Raw genomic sequence first — 22,289 nt, forward strand, 5'->3', positions numbered from 1 at the left:
AGCCATGTGTGCAGCTTGAGAAAGAAGTTGCCTGCACTCTAACAAGAGCAGTTAGCATAAGGAATGAGAGGGAGCGCAAATCAATAGGGGAGATGGAACAGAAGTGGGGTGTGAAAGAGGTCAATAAGCAAGGAAACAGTCACAGGAGGGCAGGACACTCCTAAGAAATCTGAGTTTGATTTGTAGGCAGGAAGAGAGAGGACATGCCCGGGGTAATATCACACAATAAACATTACCCAGTTCCCCCAGGTAATGGGTTAATACAATACATTTCAAGGATTTAAGTTTAAGGTATTTAGAGTAATCAAAAGAAGGGGTATTATACTAAATAAAATTATCTAGGATTCAAGAAAAGAAGAAAGATTTTTGACTTGAAGGAATACTAAGAGAAGCATGCATTTTGTTAACAGACTGGCATTTGCAGAAATAAAAGGTGTAACCATCCTCACTACAGTGCAAAATCCAGCCTTGAAAAGGAAGGAGCACTAGCTGATATTGACACATGCTTACGTGCTTACAGAGGGCTTTAAGCTTTGAAACATCCCATGACAAATTACAGGTTGTAAGACTTAAAACTTCGTAGAGAATATAGACACATTTATGTTGTTCGCGTGGTAGGCAACAGTTCATTCTAAAATTACTAGTAGGAAATGGGAAGCTTAGAATGACAAATAAGGCTTCTCATTGAAACCTCCATCGGTTAAGACAAAGGAGAAATGACTCCAGAGCAGAATTCTTCACATAAGACTTCCCCTAATTTACAACAACACTGCACATCACATGATATAGGTAAGAAAAATATTATGGATTTATTAATTATGGATTTATTATATTAGATTTATTATTATGGATTTATTAGGGAAAATATTATGGATTTATTAGAAATCAGGCTAGTAGTTCTTTCTATTTTTCAATGAGGTGATCTCAACAGCTTTATTGAAGGAAACTCCACTTCAGAAACTGTAATGCATCACATCAGCTTTGTATAACTGTATCACTGCTGGCATAAATAAATCAACATGCAACAGACAGGCCAGACCACCATCAGCAGCCTGGTAGCAAAGGGCTCACTGGCTGGAAGTAATGTGGGATGGATACACTTGGCATAATGCACACAGCAAATTGCACCTCACAATCAGCAGCAACCCTCCCTTTTTCACAGTCTCAAGAATTCAGACAATATCACTAGCTCAAGTGTGTGATGGAAGTCCATGTGGCTGCTAGGAGAGACACAGAAACAGGATTCATTAGGGCCCTGAAGCATCTTCAGAGCCCTGAGCCAAAGTGAAAACATACACAATCAGTAACTGGCTTTTGAGCTTTGTTTTCCTGCCAGGATCAAACACTCATGGGTACAACAAAAAGAGAAGTAAAGAAAGAAGAAACTGGGAAGGAAAGGAATTAACATAGTGAGGCTGAAAAGAACCTTGCTGAAGCGGGCAACATTTCTCAAGACTGACGGTGGGTGCAGAGGTGGCTGCAATTCCCTGAAGGTACCTATGAACACCACAGACTTTACCTATCATCTTTATGATACAATTCTCATTATTGCCTTTCTCCTCCCTCACTTCCAACTGTTTGTCAGTCCTGTTATTACAGCCAATGGCATTTTCTATAGAACTGTGCCTTAAACTAATACCAGATTAAATGAGTAGCACTGAAATTAAGAAACTAGCAATCTGAGTTCTGTCAGGCTGTGACTTCACAAGGGAAGATATACATATATTCAAGCCTTTGCAGAACCCAGAACTGTAGTTATATGATTCCTATGACAAATACAACTACAAACTTAACACTCAGTCTTCTATAAAGACCATGATATGATCTCTGAGTGCCAGCAAGCCAGTAAAATGATCTCGAAACATTATATATATATACATTGCTCATTGAAAATAGCCATTCAAAAATCATCTAAAAGAATGCCCCCACAAATTAATCTGTAAATTAATCAAGAAACCTATCTATGTAATGACTTTATCCATAATTGTATTGGAATTAAGAAAAAAATAACAGCAAAATCCACCCGGGTGAGGACAGGTATTCTGGGAAACAGCAAAAGCTAGAAGAGAGGAATGTAAAGTTAGAAAGGAGACGAAAGATTTATACCATGAAATGCATGCACAACACTAACCTTCAGAAATGCTGGGAGAAGTCTCCATTTTTCCTGAAAACAAAAAACAATTTGAAATATCTTTCCAAAGAGTGACCAAGCATCTAAGAGGCTTAAGCTTGGGGTTGGTTTATTACTGCTATTGTTGTTGTTGTTATTATTATTACAATTTTAAACAGTAACATTATTTAAAATCAGATCCATTTATAAAAAAAAAAGACTGCAAAACCTACCTAGATGAGTAAAAACAAAACAGAGAGATGACTGGGATCATCTTAGTAAGCTATATGTACTACGCAGTATTTACTCAGGATGCAACGGGACATCCTCTTTTCTAAAAGCAACTTATGTGGGAATATATATTTCTTAGAAAATTCCTCACTAACACACCCTCATTTAAGAACAACTAATGGTTTTTTGGTTGTTAACACTGTAAATTATATCCCTAGCAAGGGAAGAATTGCTACAACTTTTCCTCGACAAAATACATGCAAGAGTCCTGAGTCTGCCTCTCAGTCCTGAGAGCGGCACTTGCAGACATGAGTCTGTAAAACCTACCAGCACCTTGACTCCTATGGAGATTTAGCAAAACTATCAAAGTTTGATGCAAGACAAAGTCTGATATCCAACAAAGTGCAGTCCAAGTATACCAAGGTTCCTACAGACTCTCCTCCACTTCTATTGTTTGATGAGCCCTGGGAACATCTTACATCAGCCCCACCTTCACCCCCCATGGCATGGAGAGCCCACTCCTCACTGGAGATGAGGGGTGCGGGTGGAGGGTGAAGGTGAGGAGGACCAGAGGGCACAGCAGGAGGCTGCAGCACTTGGCTCCAGGGAAGAGAGCATACAGTAATATTCACAGATCATCACCACTTTAGTTTGACATTCAGAAGCACATGTCAGCGCTGTAGTCGTGGTGTAACAGTCGTTCACGGTGGAGCTGCTAGAGGAACTCATGGCAAATCGCAGCACAAGGCTTTTAGGCTCCATTTCTGACGTGCTCTTTGCACACACGGAGCCCAGTGCAGCCAAACAACCTGACACACAGCCGCCTTCGCTTCCTCCCTATCCCCACGCCAGGCAATCCTCAAACTTTAAGGAAACACCGCGGAGGCCAGAGGCCTCTTTGCTCCTAGGCAAACCAAGGAACGGAGACCCCCATCACGCGTGTCGCCCCTTCCCCGCCGCTAACCTCCACCGTGTTCACGGGAGCCGCCGCCTGCTCTGGGGTCAGGGCCCCCAGCTCCTCCGCCAGCGCCTCCATCCCCAGCCCCGCACAGAAGCCCCAGCGGAGGCTGACGGCGAGGGACCGGTGTGCGGCAACCAAACGCGTCCTCCCGCAGCAGCCGCTGGGTGCACGAACGTTCCGGGCCCAGGAGCACCGGAGGGATGAGCGCAGAGGCACAAGCAGGAAAACGGGCCGAAGGTGGTAGTAGTGGGCTCCCCTAGGGGCGGCCCGGTCTCTCCAGCCTCCTCTTCCCCCGATGCTCTGGCTCCTCGGAGGGGACTTTAATGCCTGTCAGCGTTTGGGGGTCTCCCTCTGAATCTGGGGAGCAGGCTGACCCACGAGGGCACAGAGCAAGTGGGGTGCTGATGCTTTACAATGTTTAGGATGCAAAGAAAAGCTTTCAGAAATTATTATTGTTGTCTCTTTCCAAGCTTAGTGTTCAGCGCTGCAGCTGGATCATCTACAACCTTTCTTTCCCCACAAGTATCAGTGCTATAGAGATGCCCAGATCAGTTAACAGGACTACTCATCTTCCCCAGGTTAAGGTTAAGCAAAGAAACATTACTGATCTTTTAAAATTCCTGTGGCAGAAAGTTTTTGCCCGTTCATGTATAACCATGGCTTTAGCTCACATTCTGCATGAACAGGTGGCTGAGTTTGGTCTGGGCTCCATGCATACATCCTGGACACAAAGGCCCACGTTAAACCTGAGAGTAGCAGCATTTCGTATCACTTCCATTTAGCTTCCTACCTAATAGGTGAATAATAGGTGAATATAGAAATAGCCTGAAGAGTTCAACACATAGCAGTGCTGCAACATCCTTCATGAGGGTGGTGAGGCACTGGAATGGGTTGCCCAGGGAGGTTGTGAATGCTCCATCCTTGGCGGTGTTCAAGGCCAGGTTGGATGAGGCTTTGGGTGACATGGTTTAGTGTGGGGTGTCCCTGCCCATGGCAGGGGGGTTGGAACTTGATGATCTCAAGGTCCTTTCCAACCCTAACTATTCTATGATTCTGTGATTCTACCTAAGGACATACTCAACAAGTAACTGTTTCAGTCCAACGACCTGTAGCCTGCTCCATTAGTATATAATCAGAAATCACGATTACTTCCACAATAGAAAACAGTAATAAATAATGATGTTCAGAGGATTAAGAGTTTCTCCTTACCTTTCTAAACCAACCACCTCAAACCATTCTGTGATTCTAGGAGATTAAGAGATTTTACAGGAAGAACAGAATGCTTACCCATGTCTTTATTGCCACTCACTACGGAGATCTGGCATTGCCCTCTACTCCCAGTTATCTTCTAGTGTGAAGCCTCCCATCTATTTAATGATTCCCAAGAGTGGAGCTGTGATAAAGTACACGTTACCTTTGTGGTGGGTTGACCTCTCACTCCTCTCTGCTGGCTGCTGTTGTACAGCAGGTTTTTCTCTTTCTCCTTATTAACTATGTTACCCCAGAGGTGCTACCATTACTGATGGGAGGCTCAGCCTTGGCCAGTGGCAGGTCTGTTTTGAAGCCAGCTAGCATTGGCTCTATTGGACATGGGGCAAAGCTTCCAGCAGCTTCTCACAGAAGATGCCCCTGTAAACACCCTGCTGTCAAAACCATGCCCTGCAAAATAAATACAACTTTCTTCCAAGGAATCCGAATTAAGCACACAAGTGTTTTGAACGTTATTTGTGTAGCCCAGTTTAAATCACAGCTCTAGACTCCACCTACAACTGAGAAATTTGAATCATGTGTTATTAATGCCATCATTTATCTTCAGCATTTAATAATCCATTACATTTCAGAAAGTTGGCATAAATGACTTCTCACCACCAGTCATATCACAAACAATTTAATGCATACAAACCCTCAAATATTCATTTCAACAGGGAAAGCTGCTACAGAATTGCATCTCGGTTCACAAGGACAACTTCAGAGTAAAGGCAAGTGCATTTCAGCCACAGTAGCATCAACAGCATGAAACACATGACATTAAACTGATGCAGTGCCTATGCTTCAAACATTAAATAAAAATTAAGGTACATTAAACAATCACTTGAAACATACGCCATGCTACAAATTGCCCTTTGCTAGTTAACCACCAAAAACCCCAAGGAACCCTTGAGTACTTACTGGTAAAACCTAGTATGAGAGTTTCCCCAGAACATTGAAGATCTATAGTTGCATTTAATTTTATAATAGAATGCATATAAAGTATTAGGATAAAAATATCATGTTATAAATCATCTTCAAACACTGATAAGATCCTCTTTTAGCTGAAGCTTAAAATAGTTTGTCTTTCCAAAGGTGCAGCAAATCACTAGGATTTAACTTCCCATAATTGCTTTTCAAATGCATTCCTCTCTTGATGATTTTGAATTGCATATCAAAATTCCACATTCATCTAAGCAAGCCTGTTCTACCTAGTGGCACAATTCCTATATTCTAGGTTTTTCAGGCTTCAGGAAACAGTTCCCTTTAAAATATGTATTCATCTTTATTTTGTGCAATGTTTTTTACAAGGGATAGAGCAGAAGTGCACTAGAGAAATTTCTTTTCTAAAAAGGCATTTTGGAGAAAGTTTCTTATGTACATGTGACCAAAATTCTTCAACAGTGAGGAACAACTGACCAGAAGTCATTTCCCTTATCAAAAAGAGTACACAATTCTCTAGAAACAGACTACAAAACCACAGTGCTAATAATGCCCAGGTTTTTTAGACCTTTATGATAAGACATAGTAATGTACATACACAATTTGTAGGACACATTAAGCTTTTATGGGTGATCTTGTCTCTTCATAAAAAATAGATTGTAATATAAAATATCAGAACAAGCTATATAACTTGTACCATATGGAGTTTATATATGACATTTTAAAAAGGACTATTATGTAGTAATATATTAAAAGATTATTTTCAAGTAAATTACAATTCAATTTCATAGACAACATATCTATAATATGTATTCCAGCAGTATCTATTCCCAGTAATCTGAAATATGCAAAATAAAGCCTGTGTAAACCTACAGTTTATTTCCATGTGTCTCAATTTCAAGCCTATTAATTTTCTGTATGCAAGATTCCTGATACCTTAAATGGGAACTAATTATTGCGGCCTATTACAAAGAACTTTAAAGAAAACCGCAATATTTCTCACAAAATGAGTGAAAGTGAACTCAATCACATTTTCAGAATGACTCATCACTTGGGTTATTGCTTTTAGACCCCAGAATATGCTTTGAAAAGCTTACGCCCTCATCCAACAGAATATAAAAGGGGAAAGTTGCTCTGTGGTACTCTCTAAGGTCACTTTCAAGTGCTTTTGGGAATAAAGGTCAGAAAGACCCAACTTAAAAATATGTAATACCCATTAAGATCAAAGATTAGTATATACACATATTAAAGGTTAGATTTAAGAGCTGTATGATCACCACTGGATAAACAAAATGCTTATAAACATTATATACAGAAATTAACTCCAGCCCTCTCCCACCAACATGATGTTTCTTAGGTGTTTATCATTAATCTCAATTACAGTTGAGAAGTTCTGAATGAGTCCTACTTCAAATGGTGCATGCTTCTTCTGTAACTGCTGTACTTCATACAGCTTACAACACCAGCACTCCTTAACATTAACAGAGGTCAAGTTCTCATTCCAGTAGTTGTAGGAGTACCAGAACTTGGCCTAGTACGAACCTGGTTTTGGTTACAAAAGCAGTTCTTACATTAAAGTCTTTTCAGAAATTTGAATGTTGTATTAGATGTTGCTCTACAAAAATACAATGTAAGCACAGTACATTTTATCTACAATTGTTTTCTCATTTCATAATTGCATTGCTATATGTAAATATATTAAGTTGAAAAAATAACATTGTTCTAATGGGGCAAAAACCCAAGTACTTTGCCAGCCCTTTCCCAATGCAAATCATAAATGCTTGCTATGAGAACTAATAGTTCACTAGCTATTACAAGTGACAACATGCATTAAACAAATTTAATCTATTAGAATATGTATGTCCTTGAACTTAAATGTCTTTCCAGTGAATTTCAGAAGCTCTCTGTATACATTTTACAAGATCTCTCTCACTGATATTCACTGGAGTGGGCTCCTCTTAGTGGGGAAGACAGAACACTTTGGAAGATAAAAACAGGCGAAATTTTTTTAATTGGTAGCTGTTGCTGTTCCTGTTTCTGCTTTTCCCATTGGTGTCTCAGGAAAAAGTAGTTTTCTAAGTATGTTTGCATAGAATGGTCCATAAACTTGTTTATTAAAGTTTACAATGCTTGCATACTGAGATCCAACAAGCTCCATCTCTGTCTGAATCACAGAAAGGCCTCCTGGCACAGTAGGCATAGACTTCTGAAAACTGGGAAGAGCAAGCAAGCTTCTCAGGAAGAATTGGATCCGTTTGTCTGAAACAAAGTATGAAGTACACTCAGAACAACAGAACCCAAGCTGAAACCATAGTCAACTTGTAAGCACCCTAGACATCAGCACAGCACAAAATCCAGCAATGTAGGTAACAACTCTTTCCCAACCCTGTGCTGTAGTGGGAAACAATACTGAAAGCTTCTCAAAGTTGGCTCCTGCAAGCTGCACGCAGCATAAACCTGCTGCAACAAGTTACATTACCTAAGTAGACTCAAATTACAACACCCGCTAAAAAAAAAAACCCACTAAAAAAACACCCGTTTAAACCCAGAACTGACACAAGGGAGACTGAATAGTGCTCATTTTTTCCTCAATTCTCTGTCAAAATATGAACATGTCAAGGCTTGTTTCTACAGGCACTTTTTAAAGTATTTCTAGCTGTGACTAGCCATGCTCTACAGCACACTAAGAACACCCTCTTTATGTAAACAACATTTCCTTACTCTTAGTTGCCCCAGTGTTTTGCTGCAGTAAAAAGTGTTTTTAAAAATAATTACACAGCTGATTAAGCTTGCTGGGATTAAGTTGATATATGACATAACACATAGAAGACAACAATTACACATAATCTTACTAACCAATCAAGGAACAGACAGGATTATTCTCCTCCACAATATGAGCAATTTGACCCATTAAATTACTCTGCATTTCTTCATCAAGAGTGGGAAGCCCTCTTTCAGTTAGAGACCTGTTCACTTTACTGCAAATTTGGACACCTATAGCATTCAGAGCCTCCTTCAAATCAAAAGTTCTGGAAGAAAGAAAAAGAAAAGCATTAACTTTGGCAGTTTTTAGAGCATAGGTTGTAAAGTGACCTTACTTGTCTTTTTCCCCTTTTATTTTCAACCCACTCTTTGCAATGAAAGAATTTAGAAAAGTTATCTTCTGAAGATTTACAAGCATCTACAGGTACAGCACAAATCTTCATGTGGAAGATAAAGTAAGTACCTAACATGAAAAATAATTTCAAGTGTGCAGCAGTGACACCACTTCATTTTGACATTATGCTAAGGTATTTTCCTGGGCCACACGCATAGTACTTCGTAAGAAAAAGCAGAGTGGAAAAACTATTTTAAGACACTCCTTCAGATCACATCACTTACCTGTAGGCAGCAGAAGTAAGCAGCCAAATAGCTTTAACTACAACTAGTTTGAAGCAACTGGCAAGACAATTCAGTGAATGTACTGCCAGAGTCACTTCAGTATTAGAAGCATATGCATGAACTTTAGTACTAGGGCTCAAAGTTCTGTATACTAACATCAAGATTAAGATTTCACTAAAATATACCCTTCAAAGCATGTGCCTAACAGAGCGGACTTAAATTTTCAAGGGAATATAGATACAGAGTATTAAAATGTGACATTTTCCTATTATTAACAAGCACTGACTATGACACTTGAATTGTTTCCAAGGGTTTTCAGATCCACCTGGTATTTCCTGTTTAATATAAATAAACTAATATGAAGAGTGATAAAAATAAGGCCTTACTTCTTGTTCATGCCTTCAAGAAGAGGAAGAGAAATCCTTTTCAGCTGCTCCGCAAAATCAGGCACATCTACAATTGCTGCACCCACCATATTGTTTGTTATAAGACAAACACAAGCTATGATCCTTAATTGTTTGAGCTTTTCCCTCAACTCCTGAAGACGAGCTTCATCTGTTATTAGAGTCTGGAATTGAAACAGTAATACTAATTTAGGAATACAGAGGGAGAGAGAGACAGGAAAAAGGACAGATACAGGATGTAGTCATGAAGCATTGATATTTTTAACCACAAATACACAATGTCAGAAGAGACAGCAGCTGAAATACCCTGCATATGTAATATTGCACAAAGTGTTATTATGTGTGAGTACCACAAGTAAGCCTATGGCAGGAAGAAAGGTAATGCCTTCAGTGCAGAGGAAACCAAGGACATTGCATGTTATTCCTCATCACTGCTGATGGAAATTTGCAGCCAACAATTCAATGAAGCAAAATGCTCAGGGGGTCCAGAGGACACTGTAGCAATCAAGGGTACAGACAATAGTCTTCTAGATTCAGCTGTTCTTTGAAAAATGGCAATCTGGAACTGACAGACAGTGATGAACAACTGTGCATGACAACCACCAGCTGAACCAGAGCAAATTCTGCAAGTGATTCATGACCTGTTACAGGCAAACACACAGTTGATCATACCAAGACTGTAATTCCCACAGCAAAACGTAGCTGGAGTGACTTTTTAGGTTATAAAGAGTTCAATCCTAACCAAATCCCTCCACTGTGAAGCACACAGGCATTAACATTCAGTAGCAGTAGTTTCATAGCATGGCAAACTACATTCACCAGAGGATACCTGTGTGTAGCTATTATTCAAAACTTTTCAAATTAAGGTAAGAATACGGTGGTTTCCCTTATGTCCACTGACTGAGAACAAGAGCCTCCCCATGTATTCATCAAGTTCTCTGCCAGGCCACCCTAAGTATAGCTAAGGAGGCCACTGCAGACGCTAATTTTAGCCCTGAATGATGGCCAATTTCAAACTGGCTTTATGGAAAGTTGCAGAGGTCAATGATCAGGAGTCGGTAGGAAAAACTGAACACTGATTCTCAAAGCAATAGTTTATATGCACTGAGAAAAGATGAATATTTACTCTAGAGGGCTTCAAGTTTTTACTGATTCTGTTCTAAAGCAAGAGTAATCCCACTAATTCATGCTGCTCTTAGGAAAACAGAATGTTATAATCAGTCCCCTCAAAGGTACACAAAGCCAAGAGCTGGTGGTACCAGGCTCAACCTGTGACCATGGCCAAGACTGCTCTCAGGGTGGAGCTGGTGAGCTATAATGGGACAGAATGAAGACAAAGTTTACAGACTCTACCCTAGCACATACTCTCCAAATTTACTATTCAGAAATATAAGTAGTGCAAGAGAATACTTCACTTAGTCATCAATAGAAGGATTATTATACTACACAAATATTTTCATATAGCTAGAAATCTGAAGACACTGAAATAGACTTCCTACCTCTGGAATTGTTTTCTGATAATTCCACTGTAACAGTTTCAAGTAGCCATTGTTTAGCACCAGTGTAGGACTAATGGTTCGTTTAGAACTACTGTCAGCACCAGGGGATGATGAAGATTCATCAGAAGTAGATGACAATTCATCTTCTATCGATTCCTTTATCCATTCTGTTGTGAGGTCCAGGGCACCTAAGCATTGCAAATCAGTACAGATTTACTGCATGCTCTCATCAAAATAAGCACTATCTTGAGGAAAAAAAGAGTTGAACTCATAAACAAGAGTATGACTTCTTAAGACTCAAACATACTGGACAGCTAAGTTTTAACATGTAAGGTCTCCCCCTTATTTTTTTTTCTCCACTTATCTTCCACTGGTCACCTTAATATTCTAGCTAGCTTGTACAAACCCAGCAACAAATTGTTAAGACTTCAGCCAAGATCTTGGGGTAAAAGCAGCCTCAGAGTTCCCAAAGCATTTTTTAATTTTCCTTTTTCAGGAAGGCAAGTTACTAGTTGGGGTACAGGACTGGAAAATAGAGGTGAAGGGAGAAAGAACTCTAAGAGCATTTCATTTGCTGTTAACAGAGTTTTTCCTCAGGCTGCATATATAAATACTGCAGGCTGCATAAGTGGCTCAGGGTTCCTATTTTAGAAGCCCCTTCTCCAGACATTAGTAAGCTTACTTCTTCTTCTTGGAAAACGTTTCCTGAACCCTGTTTAGCCACATTACACATAACCTGTAATAATGGATAAAGCTGATTTTGCATCATCTAAGATATTCCCTCAGAGCTTGCCTTTTGTTTATTAAAAGCAGGATCCTGTTCCAACTTTCATGCATACTAACTAGTTCTATGTGTTTACTTCAAACTAACAATAGACTAGCTGCATACAAAAGAGATAAAGTCTCATCTTTCAGTATATAGGGCTCCTGCCTCCAGACAGGAAGAGCCACTGTTTGTTTTTCAGATACAAACCAATACAGCAAATACAAATTTGTCTGAAAACACCCCAGATTACAGATAAACAATCTTTACAGCAAGTTAAGCAATTGTCCATTGGTAGCTTGCCTGTCAAAGAACTTTTGCATCAGTTAGATCCAGACAAGAAATTGAAGTTTTCCTCAAAATTAACTGCAATTGATAGATTTTATAGCATGTCTTTAAATAGTCCTTTTTTTTTTTTTTTTTTTTTTTTTTAACAAAAAGTTTTGCTTTAAAGATAGCAGGATACCTACTTGGTGTTTCTTCAAGGATTTCCTGGAATTTTGTTCTTTCATAGTCCACCAAATTACGCTGAAGGTATGGCCTAAGGTTTTGAATTGTGTAATTTGCCATATCCATTTTCATCAGGTCCAAAACACGGAATATTTGTCTGAAAGGAGAAGTTTAAAATTTGACAATTAGTCTATTGATTTTAAACAGCACATGCGAGGTATACCTACATTCATACTTTAACTTCAATTCTGAAAGAGAATTCTAGAGATCTTTTAAATGCAAAGTTTGGCCTCCTACATGCACTAGATAGTTCAAGAAGGAACTGTACAAATGTGCTGTGTAAGTTTTGTAAGGATGAACAAGACTGAAAAAGCAGTCTTTGAAAAAGATTATTGCAAGAGTGGTTTTTTTTGTTCAGTGGCTTAGATAGTCAGAGCTGGTAGTGCTTGAGCTAGGCATTCTACCCATTTCATTACAAAGTAAAACAATATTCTTGCCAGCATGTCATAGCTTCTCCCCTTTAATACTTACCTATAAAAATAAGTTTTCATATCATTTGAGAACAGGTGTTATGTAAACTGACACAATTTAAGACTTTTTAAGGCTTTTTAAGACTATACCACCCCGTTCCACTGCCCAGTACTCTTTCAGAAGAGTTTTTCATCTGAAAACCCATAAAACACCCAAATACCCACCTCAGTAATTCTACGATATTGTCAGTTGCTTTTAACTGTTTTATATCATTGTCTCTTATTGGAGCACACAACTTTCCCATAGTGTTGATAATATAGTTAGCTAGCCCATGAATATCAACAGCATTATGTTCTGCCTGCTGTCGTATAAGATCCGTATCTAGAACTTCACAAATCTGATTTTGAATCCTGTTTGCTCCAGGAGTCAGGAAGGAAAGAAGAATCTAAAGTAGGGCGGGAAATAAAAAAGCGTATTAATAAAAACCAAACCACTTCATAAACATGCTGAAGTAAGATCTTAATGTTATAGTCAGCTAAAAACACTTGACAAGACATATTAAGTCTGAACACTAAGGTAGCAGAGAAGTACTACTAAAATTATCTCAGTACAGTTCTGCAAAAAAGCTCAACGCTCTAGTAAAACAGAAAGCATGTCTGGGATACTGCCCTATAAAACAAACATTTCCTAACTCAAATTTTTGAAAGACTTAGTATTGTGCTAGGATTGAAGGTGTGCATGCTTCCATGTGTAATCGCAGAATCAGCTAGATTGGAAAAGACCTTTATGCTCATCAAGTCAAACCATTTGCCCAATACTGCCAAGTCCACCACTAAATCATGTCATTAAAGGCTGCATCTATACAGTTTCTGAACACTTCCAGGGATGATGATTCCATCACTTCCCTGGGAAGCCTGTTCCAACGCCTAACTACCCTTTCAGTGGAGAGATTTTTCCTAATATCCAATCTAAAGGGCCAGAAAAGGTGCTGAGAGTGGGTCTTGTGGGTGTGAAATGCCCAGGGAGGTGAGTAAACAAAGTCTACATGAGCAGGTACAGTCACATTTATACTCCTGTTCATACCATAAGCTCACAGTACATTGCTGGAAAGAAACTAGGAGAGATGTAAAGCTTTAAAAGAAGAGCTGACTTGCAACTTATCATAATATATTAATATAAATATAGTATAAATACATTTATTTGCAGTTCTGAGTAATATAGTTTCATCTTTAAAGAACAAACATAAAGGTGTTGACTGAGTTAGCAGACCCTTCAGTGAAGTCAGAGCCTTTCAGACCTAAGCTGACAAAACAATACTGGAGCACAGGAGAGGAGGAACATTACCTCCTTAATTTCCTCAAAGAGCTTGATAGCATGTTTATATTCTGGAGGATCTTCATTCAGTTCCGATTCCAAGTGATCCCAAAATGCCTTGTGTACAATCTGTTTCACTGTGCCTGCAAAACTGTGTAATAATTCAATTAGATACAGAAACAACTCCCAACTATTTTTCATCATTGGTAAAAGTGATTTAGATTAGTCGGATCACAATCACTGGTGAGGGAAATGCACCTCACCAGCTACTGTGCCCTGCAATCATGTCTTTCTTGGGCTGTGGGTCATCAGCTCCCAAAACATCATCTAGACTGATGAGTCTTTTATAAAATACAAGTGTCTTAGAAAGTGGTGCTGGCAATTCAGGTGTCATAAAGTCTGTAAATAATAATAATCGTCTGTAAAGTAGTATTAACTGCCTTTTTTCCTTATTGGATTTGTATTTATTGTCCTAACTTTGTATGTTATGTACTATGCTTTCTCAAAAACTACTCAGTTATATAGCCAATTACCAGTTAAGGGACTTACGCAACTAAAAATACCCTTGTTTTCTTACTAAGTCTTCTCAAAGCAAAGAGCAGGGTCATTTTTAAGTTGTTCTTGCTCACAGATATGTCTGTTTAGCTACCTACATAAGGGAAGTTATATCTTGCTTCCTCTGGATCTCCAGGTATTTCTGCATATCTTCTGGGGCTAATATTAGAGCTATGTTCATGATGAGCTTTAGCTTCTTAATACTATGACACCAATGATCCATTAGATACAAAGCCATCATTTCACCTTTTCCACAGGGCTCGGTACTGCACAGAACAAACCAATACTCATCTTCACTATGGGCATTCATATTACATTAACCCTTTATCTTCCATGACATTTAAAACAGAGCAACATGCCAATACAGTTTATCAACTCAGCTGGACTGCTCCACTTGTTCCAAGCAAGACAGTATTGACAGTGACTCCTGGAGGTGCAGGATAAAACTGTTTAGGGTTTGGATTTTGTTTGTTGGTGGTTTTTTGTTTTGATTGGGTTATTTTTGGAGTGGGGTGATATTTTCTTTCACTCTTTTCCCAACCCCAGTGCTGCTTTTCACAGAATTCAGGCTCTTACCTGTTCTGTGGCAAGTCTTCGTGTTTTATGCAAAAATTTGCATTTACAGCAATTTCATGAGCTAGGGTCAAGTTTGTCAAATTTCTTGCAGCTGCCATCAGTTCATCAAATGTAATCATCTTAGGGGGACTTGCTGCTGGAACAAACAAGATCCATTCAAGCCAAGTATCTATAATTCATAAGTGCAATAGAAAAATACTAAAATTTAGAAGTTTCACTGCTTGCTAACTGGACTCTAGAAAAAACAACTTAGGATTGCTGGGTCTTTATATCTTCTTAAAACACTAACTCAGGAAACTCCCAGCTTATCAGGGGGTGTGTGTGGGTAATACCACACAAGCCTCATAACATTTTGAAGAGCAATTTCATATTTTTGCATCTTAACTAAGATATTTTTTTTTCCTTTAAAACAGGATCTTGCATTCCACAGATTTGCTTATCAACTCTTCTGTAAAATCCATCAGATCAAAAACATGGGCAATAACAGATACCAGATGTCCATTATAATTCTGAGCATATAATGGCTATATTGTGGTTTTATTGCCTGTAGAGAAGATTCTGGAAGTTACAGACTTCAAAACACCCCCACTTATGTTCCATAGCAGATGCATTGTAAGTTACGCTTTTTTTACAAATAAGCATTAACAACATAACAGAAACTCTACATTAGAAAGCAAGAGTAATTCCCAAAGTTTCTAAACCCCTAAATTCTGCCTTTTAATTTAGTATTTGGAATTAACCCTTTGAAGACAGGTAATAAAGACAGACAGATAGCCAGCTGCCAATTACAGCTCCACTAACAAGCTTGTTTTAATGTCAGACCTACAGAGATGCTAAAAAGCATGCATGGTCTAAGAATGCTTAGACATGAACATGAAGCACATCTTAACCAGGGTTTTATTTATAATTACTCAAAATATACTCCTTGTGCAATTGTGTGTTTTCTGTTTGATCCTAGTATTTATGAAAAAAAAAAAAAAAAAAGGAATTTGAGATTAGCTTCATGTAACTTGATGTTATAACATAAATCTGTAAGCTACTGTCCTGGGTTCAGCAGCAGCAGTCAGTTTTTCTCCTTCTTAGTAGCTGGTGCAGTGCTGTGGTTTTGACTTTCGGCCTGGGAATAATACTGATAAAGCCGATGTTTTCAGTTGCTGGTCAGAATGTTTACTCTGACCAAGGACTTTGTGAGTCTCATGCTCTGCCAAGGAGGAGGAGAAGCCGGGAGGAAGCAGGGGCAGGACACCTGACCCAAACTAGCCAAAGAGGTATTCCATACCACAGCACATCATGCCGGGGGATGTAACTGGGAGCTACCCGGAAGGGCACGTCCTCTTTTCGGTCGGGCTCTTTTCCGGCGGGTGGTATTGTATTCTCTTCCTTGTTATTTCTCTTATTATTATTATTGGTGGTAGCAGCAGTGGTTTGTGTTATACCTTAGTTACTGGACTGTTTTTATCTCAACCCGTGGGAGTTACATTCTTTCGATTCTCCTCCCCATCCCTCTGGGGGGGTGGGGGGGAAGTAGACTGCGTGGTTCTAATTTACGGCCTGGGCTTAAACCACGACAGCTACAGATATAATTTTTAACTGTATGGAACAAACAGAAGAAAGTCACCCTTTGCACAAAGCTGTATCTGGTTGAGTGGGAGACCGCTACCCACATCAAGATTAGGATGTCCACAGTGGCACACTTTTCTTACACTTTCTGAAGGGAAGGAGTGCACAGGGAGACCCGCATGGATACAGCTGCTGGTGGTGTTCCAGACACAAGGAGATGCATTGTTTCACAGCAGAGAGAAAGCCATGCCTTTCTCTTAATACTCTGAAACAGAGATTCAGAATCCCAGGTTCTACCCAGAATAGCAAAGAGAAATGAAATAAATTAGCCTCATCTGTCTATGCACAATGCAGGTAAGGTTGAAATAGGCTTACATGCTGGAGAACTGGGTTTGCTTGAAGAATCGCTGTTAAAGCTCTGTCTTGAATATTCAGTGTCGCTAGAAGCAGCTGTGCTTTCCGAGAGGCGTGAAGACTCTGAATCACTGTTATGCTCATCATTGAGAGGCATTCTGATTCACTTTAGGTGCTACAGTACACAAGACCTGGAAAAACAAAATATGCTTGCCATAAACCCAATGTTTACTATTGTTTATTTCTCAGAAGTCAGATACTGATCATTACTTTGTCAATAAAGAACAAGTAGCTACCTTTCTTAAAAAGGTGTTGCAGAAAGGATCTGGCTTCACATGCAGAAGCACACAGTTATTAACAAACTACACTTGTTTTGCAAGCAAGCTCTATACCTTCTGCTGTTTCATACCCTCATGGTTACATTAGAGACAGTCTGCAAATTCATTGTATTAAAAAAAAATAAATAAATACAAGACTACACACCATAACTCCTCAAGTTGCCTGTTGTCAGAACTTCGGAAGTTCTCAACATCCATAAAGGCAACTGATGGTGTTACCATCCCCCCCCCCCCGACTTCACCAACAAGTGATGTTTAGCAATTAACTTCCTTCCACAAACAAACTGTACTGAGTGGAACAATTGTGAAGCAAACAGAAGTTGCTGAGTAGAATAGTCAAATAATTCAGAATACTACATTCTGACAGGGTGTAGCTGAAAGCCTGGCCTCCTCCTTTAGGTGGGTTTTTGCTCAGAATCGGACCAATAATGGCATAGACCACAAAAATAATGCTAGGGTGAGGGTGGATGGGTTTTGTGATTTAAATCAAATGGCAACTGAGCCTCTTAATATTACATTCAGCATAAACAACACTGAGAAACGTCATGCTTCATAGTGCTTCTGTCTACATAAAGAAACTGCCTCCCAGGCAGATAAACTGCAACTGCAGAGAATTTAGACAGCTGCATAGTGCGATAGAGATGATTAATGGCTGTATGACAGGAAGTAAAAAATATGCTCCTAATCATATTAAAATGAGGAATTAGAAGTCAGCCATAATTACTACCAAAGGAATTTGGCCCAGATACCAAAAGTAGCTGTCCATCTTTGATTACAGCTACGAAGCATTCTGTCGTAGATTTTACGCAGAGACACAGCCAACAATACTCTCCATCAGCAAATTTACGTACTATGACTTCATCTATGATTAAATTGCACCAGCTTCAGCAGGCAAGGAATACCACACTTCACAACTGTTGAACTTGGGAAAGCCACTTTTGGAAGCAAAAGGATGATCTTTGTGTGTATTTACGTGAATCAACATATCACATGGCCAAGAGATAGACAAAAGGGAGTAAAAATGAAGATTTCTTTACACTGGCACCACGTTACAGCTTAGAGCATTTGAGTTTTTGGGTACCAGCTCATCCTGAGTAGGCCTTTATAACTTGATGAAGTATTACACTGATGAGTACTATACTGTTAATTGAGATGATTAACATTTGTTAGGTGTATACTTACTCTTCCTCCTCTCTCAAGAGGAAAGAAGATGCATTTGAGTGCCTTATTTATGTAATTACATTGGCGTTTTTTGTTAAAATAATCACAGCATCAAGAATTGACAGTTTACGATCTTACTGAAGAAGCCAGTAACAGACTTTTGATCAGGATAGAGGTCATAGGTTCAAAGCTTAGAGTGTTGTGATCTTCAACATCATAACTTATTAAACCAGCAATTTCATAATGTCTAACAAGCAACTGAAAACAGGCAGATACTTAAAACAGTATTGACTAAAGAGAGTTGCAGGAGAACCCATAAAACCAAAAGGGTGAGATTTTTTTTTTACTTGAAAATTGTATTTAAGTTACAATTAAAAATTAATCACTAGTTAATGTTACACAAAAGACTAAAACTACTTTTTAGCTTAAGACATGTGCTACAGACCTCCAGGATAGCATCAGCCAGAAACTAATTGTGACAAGTAACCTACCTGTAGGTTTTTGACATGGAACTGGTCACTTAAATACTTTACAGAGCCTGCAAAGCTTATATTGCCCTCCCACTATTGTTTCTGGATAAGCATCAGAACGCTGTATTTCAAGATGTTAGTCATGTATAAACCCTTTATTTATACAAAAATAACTAACCTCCAAAAGGTTAATGTTGCATGTGGTCCATCGAAAGATTCAATTAATGTTGTTAGCAGCGTACTGGCCCAAAAGGTCTTGCAAGTCACTTGCCTAGCATGAGCACTTCAAGATGTGTTTACTGCTCCAGTCCAGGTGTTAACAACATGGAAGAAGTTACATGACCATTAATATCCCTAAATTCTGACACAATTTTCACATCATCATTTCAAAAACTTCTTAGTATAATAATCCTAATAAATACTCCAATTTGTTAATATTCAAATTTGCAAGGTGCTCCTGACAGAAATACTCAACCAGCCATGGAGCAAAGTCAGTATTGCCATTTTCTGCCCCAATCTTGATTCCCAAGAGGTCTAAATCATTAAGGTAAGAATTAAAATTTCATCATGAGGGTTCTGAGACATTGGAACAGGTTGCCCAGAGAAGTGGCTGCCTCATCCTTGGCAGTGTTCAAGTCCAGCTTGGACGGGGCTTTGAGCAACCTGTTCTAGTGGAGGAGGTCCCTGCCCATGGCAGGGCATTGGAACTAGATGATCATTAAGGTCCCTTCCAGCCCAGTCCACTCTATGATGATTCCATGATGATAAAATTCTATATACATTGAATCTTTACATACTAGTCCCAGTAAAGGGTCTTTCAGCAACAAATACGTGCATTTCAAAGAGGCCCATGACATATTTTGAAGTACTGAGACCATAGCTGTTCCTACAACACATACACACATACAGATAGCAGAGCTGTCAGAGTGCTTCAGAAGTCCCAATTTAAATAAGAGGTTTTAAATAACAGGTTTCAACAGTGCAACTGGAGATGACACACTGAAAATACATTGAAATCTTTGCCACAGTAAATGTATTACCGAGTAGGATGCCTCAAATGGAATGGTAAGGAAGAATGGGTACATTCTGCAGATTCAGAACATTATTGCTAAATTACAAGTTTAAAAGATAAACAAGGCAGTAAGCACAACAAAGTAAACACAGATGAATGTGCAAGCAGAATCTGGACATGTCATCTACAGTTTTAATATGTTACCCAACAGCTAAAAAGCTCTGACAAAAGTACATTCATTGAGCATATCAAAGGGAAGTACAAACCAGAAAAAAAAAAAAAAGCACTTCTAAGTAGTTACAACAAAAGACAACAAAGTTATTTGGTCCTTTTTTTTATAGCCTAAACACTGGAAGAGCTGCTTTTCCAGACAGCACAGAGCTTGTTGTAAATTATTAAGAGTCAAGTTCACATGTAACTTTAGGTCTAATATAATTCCCAAGTAAAAATATTTCGGAAATCCTTTTGACCTTCCAACATCTTTTTGTAACTCTCCATACTGAATAGACAATCCCAACTTTTTTTTAATTGTTTATTAGGTATTACATATTAGGTTGTTGTTTTAATACACAGTTTAATATCCTACCTATTCTATTAAAGGACCAGCCTGTGGTTACAACCTGCTTTACTCTTCCTGAATTGAAAACAACTGACATTTACTTTTACATTAGGTTGAACTCCTTCAAAGTGGGCTTCAATATACCGTTTTCTCTCTTTCAATCTGTATGATTTCACAGGGTTTTAAGGAAAAACTCTAAATAGGAGATCAAGATAAAAATATCTTCAAAGTGTACAAACCCCAAGATTCTAGTTAACTAAGTTATCATGGTTTCTGTTGCTATTTAAACAGCTTGGATGCAATGAATACAACACTGTAGATGCCTAAAGGCACCTTGCTTTTATCGGGCTGAGTGATGCGGTAACTGTATCATACAGTTATAACTGATAAAGATCACAAGATCCGATTAGTTTTAGAGAACACAAACACTTTTTATTCCCAAAAGCTTCCTTTAAAAGTTATTTTATGAAGCACCTTGGGGGAGGGAAAGACAGTTTGGATGGGTTTAACTTCAGATAACATCGTCAAGAAAAGTTTTTCCACAGCCCTGCTTTGTTCAAGTAAGTCACTCCATCCATGCACACTTTTAAAGTGCTCTGTCCAGTTTTACCACTTTAAGTGCCTTCACTTCGTTCACTCTACTGGGCTTACATACTATCTTCTAGCTGGCACTGACCGAATCTCCTCTGGGCTAGGGTTTCCTTGTCACTGATTCTACCTCTGCCAGCACTCACGGCACCGGAGCAGAAAAGAGCCTTTGTTAAGAGTTAAGGAATTTGCTCATGCCTCCTTTTTCACAGCTCAGAGCCGTCATTTCTCTCCCTTACCTATCTAGTTCCGCAGCTCTCCCCTTTACATAGAGGCTTCTCCTGAAGAAGAGTTTAAACCTATGTAAAAACGAGATGAGCAAGTGTCCCCCACTGTCGTGCCAACGGCAGTCACCCTCACTTCCCGCATTTGGGCACAAGGCGCCTCAACCCAGGGCGAGAAATACCGCTGAGGCCGAGGATGCCCAACCCCGTCCGACCCCCTTCCCTCAGCGGGGCAGCGGCACCGCCGCCGGCTCCTCCTCTTCCTTCATCTGTTTCTGTGCCTGTCTCCTCCCCCGGCCCCATGTTTTTAGCAGTTACCAAAGGCAGGAGCTTGGCACTGGCCGACCAAAACAAACAACGTTTCCAAGGACAGGGCCGGGGGGAGGAGGACAAGAGAGGAGGGAAGCCTGTCTCCGGCTGCCCGTCTCCAAGCGTCCTGGCCCCACACGCCCCGGGAAGGGAGCAGGAGCGGGGCTGCAACGGGAAAACCCCACTGCTGCACCCGTCCCGGTGGGCAGCGGACATCAAGGGACGGAGACAGCCCAGGAGACGCAGGGCAAGGGCCACACTACAGACCCACAGCAGTGGCTGCTAAGCCCACTTGCTGCAGCGTGTGCCCCACTGGGGCTGCAGAGCAGAGCGCATCCCGCTCCTGCCAGCACTCCGCACGGGCCAGCTCTGACCCCACAGCCTGTAGGTGGACACCCAGACGCGTGCCGTGCCGCCTCGGACAGCGCAGGCCGGCACAAACGCGGCCCTACCGTGCTTACCCCTGTAACTCACCGCGGGCCGGCGGCAGAAGCAGCTCTCCCTCCCCGCGGCGCCGGCCAGAGCTTTAAACATCCCCCTCCCCCCAAGAGCTATATACCCAGCACGGACTATTAGTGTCTTCCTTGGGCGCGTCCATCTCCGCCGGTGACGTGGGGGGGACGTAACCTTTTCCGGCCTGCCAGCGGCCAGTTGGTCCGAAAACTTGGGTCAAGTTGCGTCTGTCCCCGCAGAAGCCGTCCGTATGTCCTCATTCTACCCGGCTGCGAGCACTAAGGGGGGAGAATGTATCAGGTGACGGGGGAGACGCTTCTGCAGACTCCCCCGCGTTGAATGGGCCTTGCCGGGTG

At 40.2% G+C, this 22,289-nt stretch overlaps 2 protein-coding genes across 13 annotated transcripts in view; both read right to left on the bottom strand.

Annotated features, from left to right (window-relative positions):
* The window catches only part of POLR3B (RNA polymerase III subunit B), a 76,576-nt gene extending 73,164 nt beyond the window's left edge, over window positions 1-3,412 (bottom strand). For both annotated transcript variants that reach the window (XM_080625852.1, XM_080625853.1), the window contains exons 1-2: window positions 3,306-3,412; window positions 2,132-2,164 (exon numbers count right to left, since the gene is read on the bottom strand). In XM_080625852.1, coding sequence (XP_080481978.1) covers window positions 2,132-2,164; window positions 3,306-3,377 — 105 coding nt within the window. In that variant the 5' untranslated portion in view covers window positions 3,378-3,412. The remainder of the gene's footprint in view (window positions 1-2,131; window positions 2,165-3,305) is intronic.
* Window positions 3,413-5,174: 1,762 nt separating this feature from the next.
* On the bottom strand, window positions 5,175-22,289 carry TCP11L2 (t-complex 11 like 2). 11 transcript variants are annotated; one of them, XM_080622114.1, is made up of 12 exons: window positions 21,942-21,982; window positions 21,187-21,246; window positions 18,967-19,087; window positions 16,841-17,010; window positions 14,906-15,074; window positions 13,805-13,925; window positions 12,685-12,905; window positions 12,010-12,146; window positions 10,777-10,964; window positions 9,260-9,441; window positions 8,349-8,521; window positions 5,175-7,751 (listed from the first exon to the last, which is right to left on the bottom strand). In XM_080622114.1, the coding sequence occupies exons 4-12, from the start codon at window positions 16,974-16,976 to the stop codon at window positions 7,501-7,503; spliced, it is 1,578 nt and encodes a 525-aa protein (XP_080478240.1). In that variant the 5' UTR covers window positions 16,977-17,010; window positions 18,967-19,087; window positions 21,187-21,246; window positions 21,942-21,982; the 3' UTR covers window positions 5,175-7,500. The 11 variants fall into 11 exon arrangements, with proteins under 11 accessions (XP_080478240.1, XP_080478241.1, XP_080478236.1 ...); XM_080622115.1 differs by lacking the exons at window positions 21,187-21,246; window positions 21,942-21,982 and adding an exon at window positions 22,051-22,289; XM_080622110.1 differs by lacking the exon at window positions 21,187-21,246 and having other exon boundaries at window positions 14,906-15,038; window positions 21,955-22,076.

This window comes from Psittacula echo (genome assembly GCF_963264785.1).
Source record: "Psittacula echo genome assembly, chromosome: 1".
NCBI classification, from domain to species: Eukaryota; Metazoa; Chordata; class Aves; order Psittaciformes; family Psittacidae; genus Psittacula; species Psittacula echo.

Bases quoted from the DNA above. Each gene is read 5' to 3' on its own strand.
- TCP11L2 (XM_080622118.1), bottom strand. From the start codon at position 16,976: ATGCCTCTCAATGATGAGCATAACAGTGATTCAGAGTCTTCACGCCTC. The intron at 12,906-13,804 runs GTAATGTTCCTC...GCCCTACTTTAG, and splicing joins TCTTTGAGGAAATTAAGGAG to ATTCTTCTTTCCTTCCTGAC. The intron at 10,965-12,009 runs GTAGGTATCCTG...TGCAATGCTTAG, and splicing joins AATCCTTGAAGAAACACCAA to GTGCCCTGGACCTCACAACA.